This window comes from Primulina tabacum, chromosome 11 (assembly GCF_025594145.1).
Source record: "Primulina tabacum isolate GXHZ01 chromosome 11, ASM2559414v2, whole genome shotgun sequence".
NCBI classification, from domain to species: Eukaryota; Viridiplantae; Streptophyta; class Magnoliopsida; order Lamiales; family Gesneriaceae; genus Primulina; species Primulina tabacum.
The window spans coordinates 8,144,651-8,155,277 of record NC_134560.1 but is presented as its reverse complement, the minus strand read 5'-3'; the positions used below and the strand labels follow the sequence as shown (position 1 = coordinate 8,155,277).

Below are 10,627 nucleotides of genomic sequence, written 5' to 3'. Positions count from 1 at the left end.
GTTAAAAGGTAAATGCATGTACGTGTGTATATATATTAGAACGTAAATCGATTACTAAAAAAATAATAAGGTAAATGTATGTACAAGGATATATAATGACATCAATTAAAAATATCACGATAACTAATCTAATATGTTTTTTTATTTTATATATTATTAATTTTTTACAAGTGTCATTATTAAGGATTTGTAACAACATTTAATTAAAAGTGTCTACAGAAAAGTGTCATAATAGCCATTTATTGTTGTAGTGTAACCTTTTAAAAACCAATTAAACATTTTAGAAATCATTTGAAAAGAATGTAAGTTGAAATAATAAAAAGTTTGGTTGAAGAATTTTATCAACACTTTCTATGTGACAGATATTGTGGTATTTTAGATAAACATAAAATGTTTCAACACTGTCTACCAAAACAGTAGAAATAATTAAATGTTATAAAATAAGTAGACACAAATTTGTTTATGAAAGTTGAAGGTCAAATTCTTCTAGAAGACTTGAATTATACAACCCATTGTGTAATCCCAATCCAAACAATGTCACTATCTTGACTAGAAAGTCCTAGCACGCTCTCAATATTCTTCACAAAAAATCAACAAATAATTACACATTCTTTAATGTCTTTATACAAAAACTCTTACTCAATTATTCTATGAAAGCTCATCTGTCTTTATGTGAGTGCATTTCTTCAAATGATGTATTTTTCGATATTTGAACAAGGAAAAGAATACCACAAACTCATTTTGGTGGGGAGGATTTGTCTCTCAAAGCTCATTTCTTGCATTGTTCTTCACATACTCTTCTTGTTGGGTTTGAATTTTTTTTTTCCTAATATGTAGAAGTGCTCTAAACCTTTTAAATATTTTTTTCTTTCTTTTTTTTTTTTGATATTCTAAGTGTTGTATTTACGACCTCACGTTAGAAACAAGAATGCAGGCATTTGGAAGAGTTCTGAACAATTGGATAACCGAGTTAATGATCCATTTCAATCTCAATCTATTCAAAAATTGAATAACCAAGTTAGTGAATTTTCTGAGCACTTATTTGAATGTATTCATTTAGTCAAAGCAAGTGCCGCCAAACAGGGGGAAGAATATGCAAGAAAAAGAACAGAAGCATAACCTGCACAAGATCAAACTGAAAGTGAAGATGAAGAAATCAATTATGAGGAGTTGATTGAAAGTCATCATTTTTTAAGCTCTTCTTTAATTTGGCTACAATTACTCTATCCATTGTTATGATATTGATGTTCTCAATTTGCTTATTTATGTTCTTATCTTATTTTTTATCTGCTTTATAATCTTCTGGATTTTGGCATCATCATAAAAAAGAAATTGTTAAGAAAATCTTAATTGTGGTGATGTAGTGATTAAGGAAATCCATAACCTTATTTTTAGTGATCTACTGCTTAAGAAAAACCAGAATTGTGGGGTTCTGCTAATTTTAAGGTTAAGAAAAACCAGAAAACTCATTTAAAAGAGAACTCTAGTAGGCCGTCAAAATCAGATATCAAAAAATATAGAATTCACTAATTCAAAAGCAGAAGCAATAGTCATCCTGCTAGTTTTTTTTTATATCATGTTGGACTAACATCAAATCATATAATCTTTAATAAGAGACTGATGTTATTCGTTTTGTTTGTACTATCTATCTAAAAATGTTCTTATTTAATATGGTTGTTCTGTACAATAGAACAATTCATTTAATGTCTTTAAATGAACTGTACAAGATCATTTATTAGGGCATCCGCATTCGTTACCGTTATAACACTCACCGCCTCATCAAAAATCGTAGGTCCACAAGTCACATACACATTATATTAACACATATATTCTACCACATCCATTTTAACATTAACACTAATTATTTGTAAGTCTCGTTGTCCACTTATTCATATTTTATATTACATAAATTTAATTTTAAATTATTTACAAAATTTAAATTATTATTATTTTTATAAATAATAATATGTTTTTATATATTTAGTACGTAAAATTATTTTATCTTATTTTATGAGTGTCATTTATTTAAAATTAAACTTTTATTATAAACTTAATGAAACAGTACAACATATAAAAATAAATACCACTTGCATAAAAATTAAAAAGAAAAACATATAAATTAAACGTAAGAGAAGATGTAAAATAATAATTCAAGGATTGTTGTTTTATTGTGATCAAATATGTTCAACTACGTATTTTTAGAAATATATTTTTCAAATAAAATTTTAATCCATTTCGGCACGAAGTAGGATTTTAGAATTAAATTTTTCAAATAAAATTGATATGATGAAAATAGAAGAGAGAAGATGTTTTTAGTGATTTATGATATTTAATAATATGTTTAGATGTTTGAAATAATTTGTGGAATGTGTGGGTATTTATAGATAAATATTTAATTTTTTATTAAAACAGTCGTTAATTAGCCATTAAAATAATTTTCTAATTTTTTAAATAAAACTAACCGTTACTATTTTAATATTTTTAAAAATAAATAATCTTTATTTAATTATTAAAATACATTACTAAATAAAATAGTATACATATATATAAAATAATAATAATAATATATGTAGTTAATGGGGTGGGCCAAGCAGCCCACCACTTTCACTCTTCTTTTAAAAAAAGAAATAATGTAGACGTTCCACGTTACGTGACACAAGTGAGTGGATGATTGGTATTAACATCACATTGGTGTTAAATCCATTGGTTTGAAAATCAATGTAGGTGCCTTTACTCACTATAAAAAAGTCTATTTCTAGATTCAAGTACTCTTAACGAATAAAAGAGTCGTTCTTATTTGAATATTGAAGATCAACTATATAAAGGCTTCTCATGATTCACAAAATATCTCTCCATTTCTTCAAATTCTCGAACTCTGAATTTACTGTGAATCGTTTTTCAAAAAGACTCAAGCCTTTTGAAGCCTCAGAAAAACCAGTACACGCTTTAAAGCATTATCAGATTCAGAAGATAAATTGTGCTATCTTCATTCTCACTCTTTCATTATTTTAACTACCGTAAAATGTGAAGGATTTGTAATATGCGGAAAGAGTCTTTTCCAAAATTAAATTTCTTAAATGATTGCATTGTAATACTAGGAGTTTCAGTAGGCAAATGTAAAACATGTTGAACTGAGTTTCTACAAGTGTGTACCAATCAAATTCTTCTAGTGATACCATCTGGAAATAGAAGAAAGAGAGACGTACAAAATTTTTGTCCTGAAACAAGTATCGTGTCTTACTTCCTTCTACTGCTTTTAGCTCATTAAAGTGTTGTCCACTGATTCCGCACTTCTTAAAGTAATATGCTACAATTTCAAAGAATGAGACCGACTTCTGACTTCTTAAAACATTTCATAAGCACACATTTCGGAAGTCGAAGAATTTTAAGTTTGAAATTATTATTCAATCCTTTATTCTAAATACTTCACCGATCATAACAAGCCGGTAACATATCTATACTATTAACTAAAGACAATCACAAAAATTCTCGTTAGACTGTCTCACGTCTCAATTTTGTGAGACATATATTCGACCTACCTAATTCATGAAAAAATATAAATCTTTATATCATAATTAATACTTTTCATAGTATATATCAATTGGATTGACCTGTATCATAATATAGACACGTGATATGTCTCACAAGATATTAACTCAAAGTGGAGTCCCCAATACTAACTAAATTTTAATTTATTTGGTGAAATCTTATTTAAAATTACAATTATACTCTCATTATATAACTCTATTGATATTTTTTTATTTTTCTAAAATAGCCTATTTTTAATATTTCATTCATATCTTTATCTATAATTTTAAATCATATCATATTTTTATCTATACTCTTAAAATTTTAGATTATTATATTATGCTTAATTAATATTTCACTCGTACGATACACATATTGTATGTTGTATATAATATGATAAAAAATTGAGACATTTAATCAATGTTGCTTGATATATTAAAATATTATTTTGTGTGGGTTTTGGATTATTGTCTTTGTGAGTAACATATTTAAAAATGGATTTTGAAAGTTATGCGTGAGTAATGAAAATATTTATTTTATACACATATATAAAATGACTATAATTCGGGAAAATTCGAAATAACTAGATTTATACATAAACGAGTTTAAAATTTGAGGGAAGCAATTACAAATGCATTGAATTCAAAAGCATTCAAACAAGAAATATGGATTTTAATCTTGAATATCCGGAATAAAATGAGCGGTTGGATCATATTACAATTTTGACAGAATTTTATAACTAGATCAAAGAAGGAGCACTTTCAATATTATATATATGAGTATTATATAAATAATTCGACATCAAATATAACTATTTATATTAGTAAATTTTAATAATTACATATAAAAAATTATATTCAAATTTTTACTTTACATAAATAACGTTAAAATAAATTTAAATACACCAAAGAAACCTCGTACTAGGACTTTGACCATCGTTGTCAACTACAATACACCAGAATTTGGTTAACAACGTCAAAGTTATAGCATTGCAACTCAATAAATGGGCTTCCAACATTTTTTTTTATTTGGAGAATTAAATGTATTTGTATTAATAAAATAAAAATAATAATTTATAACTTTAAGCAAAACTTTCCATGGGTTTCACAAACAACTTCTGAACTATCTTAAATACCCATCATTCAACTCATTGATAATTTAATAGTTCCGGTAGCCTCCCATTTTCATCAACATGTATAATATAAACAAAAAACATGGACCATTCCCCTTGCTAATACAACTATTTTCGAAGCAAAGAAGGCCGATAAACTGCGTGACTCTGAGCCATTTCGATAAGTTCTCGAGGATCATTCATCGTTTCGTCTCTTAAGGCTTCAAGAATCCCCTCGCAAGATACCTCTCTGAGACAGACATTCAGATAAAATCAATAATCATAGTACGTTGTCACATATTACATTCGCTGATACGTCATAATGTTGATCGATATCATATATACATACCTCAAAATCAGAATTTTATATAGTGTCTGCAAGATTGGACATAGCTCCACTGGAGCAACATGCTCGTTTTTGCTCGGATGTAGAACATTTAAAGAAGATTGACTAAGTAGCTCATAGAATGCTTTCACAGCAGAAACACCCTGTAGTCAGGTGAGGAAATAAGATACCAATATCAGAGGGAACGATTTTATGAAATAAAACCTGCGGCCAAAGTGACTGAAAACTGGTTACTTTAATTTGTCTCTCTTAATCATCTAGTGTAGATGTATAAATATATTTTTCAATTGAATCAGTACAAGTATTTACATGATTACCTGAATTGTTCCCTTGCCTTTGATGCTGTCCCCCATATCGAGGCTTATTTCTTTTTTAGCCAACTTTTGGCCGTACCAAGCATTACGACCTTTCAACAGTGTCACATAAGTGTCGGCCAACAGAGGACCTGCAAGCTTTTCTGGTTCTTCCGTCAAAAGATGCGTGATAAAGATCATTTCTGATGTACAGTGCGCGAAATAGACCGACTTGCTAGTTGCACTCTCGTTAGTTAGATCCGCAACCATCCCTATCCATATTTCGATTTATAAATGTTAATACAGATGATCATCCAGGAAATCAAAATAATATGAAGACTTGTCAGAAGAATTATGGATCGTTATTTTCAAGCAGGAGATTACACGACAAATCCCTACATCATGAGGTACCACAAGCCACAAGGCTAAAATGAACTAAGAGCAAAATATACAAGACGTAATGGCAAAATAATGTTCCTTTTATCTTTATATCGGCTTCTCCACAAAACGTCGAAACTTCTAAAAAAATGAGAAAAAGACCAGATGCACAAATCCCTTGATCCTTTCATAAGTCAGAAACAATAATTACTATCCATATTTTTCAAGTTTGAAGAACACGCAAACACAAAACTCTAATATATATGTATGTATGTAACAATGTATGTACACAAAAATCCACGAATGCTTACCGGCCCCAATTGCATATACATTCTTCAAGCCACCCATAACCTCATGAGTAACAAGATCACCGTTATCCCAAACAATAAAATGTGGCTGCCTGAGAAACTTTGCCAGTGGTTTCCTCCATTTTTCAGTTCCACAGATCCGAGCATTAGCATATTCCTTATTGTAAATTTCGGATGCAATATTAGGCCCTCCAAGGTAAAGAATGTTTTCCATAGGAACCTTAGCTGAAATAGGCCATCAATTAAAAATATTAAATAGTCAATTTCAATTTCAAAAAAGAAAATATAAGAGTTGGATCCAAAACAAAATTTATTGCATCTATGATATTGATCAAACCATGTGTTATCAGAGACATGTAAACAGCAAGAAGGAAAATAAATTTTTTACGCTAAAGGAAAATTATTCGATCGATTGCTAAGGATTACAGTATGTCATTTAGTACATGCTTATATTGAAATATCCTAGCATCCACCTTATACAAACACATTTCCTAACTTTTCAAAAATGCACCTTGATCATTGATTTGATGATACAGGTACAACAGAAGTCATTTAAAATTTAAATATGTTTTATATGGTTGGCCATATTATTGTGCTCATATGCACACTTATCATACATATTCCTTCAATGAAAGTATGCAAAGACTCGAGCAATGAACCCAAAATGAGTACGGAAGTTTAGTTCCATATCATTTGGAGTTGATCATAAAATGGTTGGATATTAGAAGAATAGCACAAGTTCAAAAACAGCGCACAGGATCAATAGGAGACTTAAAAAGTTATTAGCAATTTAACATGATGTAAATTTCTTCAATACATGACTCTTTGTAATAATCATGGGCTATCCCGATTTTGGGCTCTCTCTGGAGCCTTCTCTCATAAATGGACTTCCTCTGGACCTTATCCCTCACGGGATTTTCCATGTGCCACTACTCATAGAATATCATCCCTAGAAAATAGGTTCATTTCCACTACCCCAACCTAAGACCTCCAGCATAAATACTTAGATTCCTAGAGTGTTGGTCCTTTTTTTTGTAACGACTATGGGTTATCTTGATCTTGGGCCTTCTCCCTTAAACGGGCTCCCTCTGGGGCCTTTCCTCTCACAGGCTTTCTCATGCGCCATAACTCACAGAATATCCTCGTCCCCAAGCACTCGAACCTAAAACCTCAAGGATAAGTACATAGATTCCTAGAGTGTCAGAACCAATTAGGCCCATTTTTCAAGAATGATGATATTCTATGAGTATTGGCGCATGGAAAAGCCCGTGAGGGAGGAGTCCATGATCGGGATAGCTCATAGTCGTTACACTCTTTGTAGCTAATCATTGAATTTTAATAACCTTCCTTTTCTTATTGAAACACAGATGACATGGTCAACTAGAAACCGTACATTGCAACTTAAGTTTTTAAGGCAAATCCAGTAACATGAAATTTGTAGATAAACCATAGTTTTAAAAAAAAAATCCAGGATTGTATTCCCATGCATACGTGGAAAAAGATAAAAAAAGATGATTTATTCATCTACTGAAAATTATTTCATACCGTCATCTTAAACCTCCGATTAATCTCCACCTAGAGAGTTTAAAGCTCTAAATATATAGCATACATATTATCAGAAAGATGAAATTAAATAAAGTTAAAATTATATAGTTTGCTTCACCTTTTTTACGTCATAGTATTAATCAATTATCAATCGTATTTACCAGTAGATACCAGAGTAACATAGAATATCTCAAATGAGACAAACACTTTATCTCAATGAATTAAGATATCACAAAACTATCCATTTAATCAGTAAAAACACATAAAAAGCTACGAAAAATGGTGCACATGTCTTACTTGCTCGATTGATCATCTGAGTGGGAGTGATTATCCGAGGCTCAGGCTCTAGTTCAGCTTCTATTCCCTTCGCCAAAGACACAATAACAGGAGCAGTAATTCGTTCCTTCCAAAACCTACCAATCTCCTCAAAAGCTTCCCGAGTTTCCGTCGAGGGCAATCCATTAATAACAATATCAGCATCCCATACCGCCTCTTGCAAGTTCGTCACGACCTTTAATGGACAGAGTGGAGTGTCAATCATATTCAAGCAGAACCCATCTTTCAAAATCTCATCAGCATTAAGTGTTCGATCACCTAATCTTGCTTCTACATATTTCAAATATGCGCATCGCCTTATCAGCCTCCTCAACACATCTTCCCTCGAATTAATCACCTCAAATAAATGCTCAGCCGTGGATCTATCAACGGACCTACCAGGCCTTCTCCATATTCTAATCTGAACCTTATCTCGAAAATTCCCATATCCATCTTGCAGCATCGCTGCAAATACACTGCCCCATGCCCCTGCACCGACACATACAATCCTTAATGGATCCCCATCTACTTTCCCAAACAATTCACGAAGCTCGTCAATCTTTTCTTCTGAAGAACAATTTGTGTTATGAATCGTTCCATTCGAACATCCGTTGCCTCCTTCAGTAGCAAGTACCATTTTCTTTCAATGAATCTCCCACTTTAACAAACGAATTGAACTAAAAAAAATGTCCCACGCATACAGACTTTGTTGAGGTGAATATGACAGACAAGATTTAATATCAAATGCCAATCAATAAGATCAAAAACTACAAATCGAAATTTGATAACCCGATTGAAGATCCCACGTGGGCTTCACACTTTCGCTCCCCCTTTCATACAGCAATACAAAAAGACAACAGTCTGAACACAAAAAACATCGAGAACACGCCGATTTCGTTGGTGGGTTTCACACCAAACTTTAACAACCGGCTCCAGTCATATAATTCAGAACAAAATCGACCAATATAACGACTTTAGCTTAAAGTCTAGAATGCCAGATGGCCAGAGCCAATGAAACACCATTACAAACACATTGGTTTCCCCGATTAAGGGTAAAATAAAAAACGAACCGTATGAAGTAAGGACGATAACAGAACATTCCCAAACACCAGATCTGGATAACCCGTCAAACAGAAAGAGAAATTAGGTAAGCCAACCCCACCTAAAAAACGTAAGCTTGAAGGACAAAATGTGAGGATAAAGCAAAGAAGGTGAGCTGTCTTCCTGTAAGAGTAGGATAAACAGGAGGTGATTATTCGTGCTTTACTGCGGAGCCCTCGACTTCGAGCTGAAAATGGTTAATTGGCTTTCTTTTTTGCGAAGAACTTGATGTTCATGCAAATGAAACTCGATGTAGCTAAGCGATCCTATCTGGACATGCGGATCAACCTTTGCTTTTGTCTTCTTCTAAACAAAAAATACCATAATATTTTATTTTTTTTATTATATACAATTACGGTTAAATTCACCAAAACTCACGTGAAATAGCTTCACAAATTAATATCGTAAGATAAATTTTCTATTTCACCAAATTTATATAAAAAAATATTTTTTTACCAAAAGTATTAGTTTTCAATCTAAATATGAAGACCGTCGATTCGTCTCATATATACATATTAATTTTTGAGACCATTTTAACCAAATCAATTAAGTTTTTAATACATGAACGATATTTCCGAAGGTTTCGGTATGCCGAATATATTGATTTATGCAAGAATTTAGTTTGCCTGCTTGGATTGTGAAAATTTTTGGGGGTAGATATCCAATTCCCGATTTATGAAATATATTATATTCTATAATAAAAATATTATTTTTTATTTTAAATATAAACTAAGCTGATTTAAAAAAATATAGATACGTAAAACCGTCACGAAAAAAAGTTACTCAAACTTTAAAGATGGTTACACTCCCCTCGTCCAATATTGATAAAACAACATATTGAGTTATTCTGGATATTGCCCTGAACGGGGGGGTTCAAAATAGGTCCAATTTTTTTTTCCCAAATTTCTATTATGTATAAGTTATCATATAAATAAATAACTAAAAGATAATAAAAAAATAAAAAAAGCTAAAGTTATTTTTTAAATTTCGCCTCCTCGATTTTTAAAATTTATAAATCTCTTAAATTTTGTTTAAAAACGCGAGCCTTAATTTATTTGTGAGATCGATGTGTGCTTCTCATTAACTGTTTAAAGGCCAAGTTGATACATAAAATCATATATTATTAATTACACTTGTTAACTTTTTAAAAAATATATATATATCGACGATTTATATTCTGGAAACATAATAATTTAGTATACTATGGATAAATTAAACTAGATCGATTTAATTATTACAATGTTTATTATAACAACAGAAAAATGTTTTTTTAGCTTTTAAAATTGTAAATACTAGATAACAAAATATATTAAAAAAATAATGTTTTAATAGTTATTTGTTAATGTATATTGATATAGATTTCTTTTAGACTTTCAATAATTATTTAATCATTTATTATTTTCGAGGTAATAATTCTCAATTTATCAATGTTTTAATTTTCATTATTACTTCAAATAGTAAAGGGTCGAGAAATTTGTCAATTTTTGAACCAGATTCATAAGAAAGTTGGAGGAAATCGAAGAATATTAATGATAAATACAAAAGATCGCCATAATGAAATCCATATTTTTTTTAATTTGTAATCTGATTATGATTAACAAACAAATCTTCTCAAATTACAACACTTTTTCTCACATTTTCTGATTTTCACACCATTTGAATTTAGCAAACTTGAAAAGTTGGATTATTACAATTATCTTGA

At 30.5% G+C, this 10,627-nt stretch overlaps 1 protein-coding gene across 1 annotated transcript; it reads right to left on the bottom strand.

Moving 5' to 3' along the window:
- Positions 1–4,583: 4,583 nt before the first annotated feature.
- On the bottom strand, positions 4,584–9,191 carry LOC142518421 (putative glycerol-3-phosphate dehydrogenase [NAD(+)] 1, cytosolic). The gene is made up of 5 exons (XM_075621205.1): positions 7,807–9,191; positions 5,968–6,189; positions 5,303–5,550; positions 4,989–5,128; positions 4,584–4,889 (listed from the first exon to the last, which is right to left on the bottom strand). The coding sequence occupies exons 1-5, from the start codon at positions 8,459–8,461 to the stop codon at positions 4,769–4,771; spliced, it is 1,386 nt and encodes a 461-aa protein (XP_075477320.1). The 5' UTR covers positions 8,462–9,191; the 3' UTR covers positions 4,584–4,768.
- Between the last annotated feature and the right edge of the window lie 1,436 nt (positions 9,192–10,627).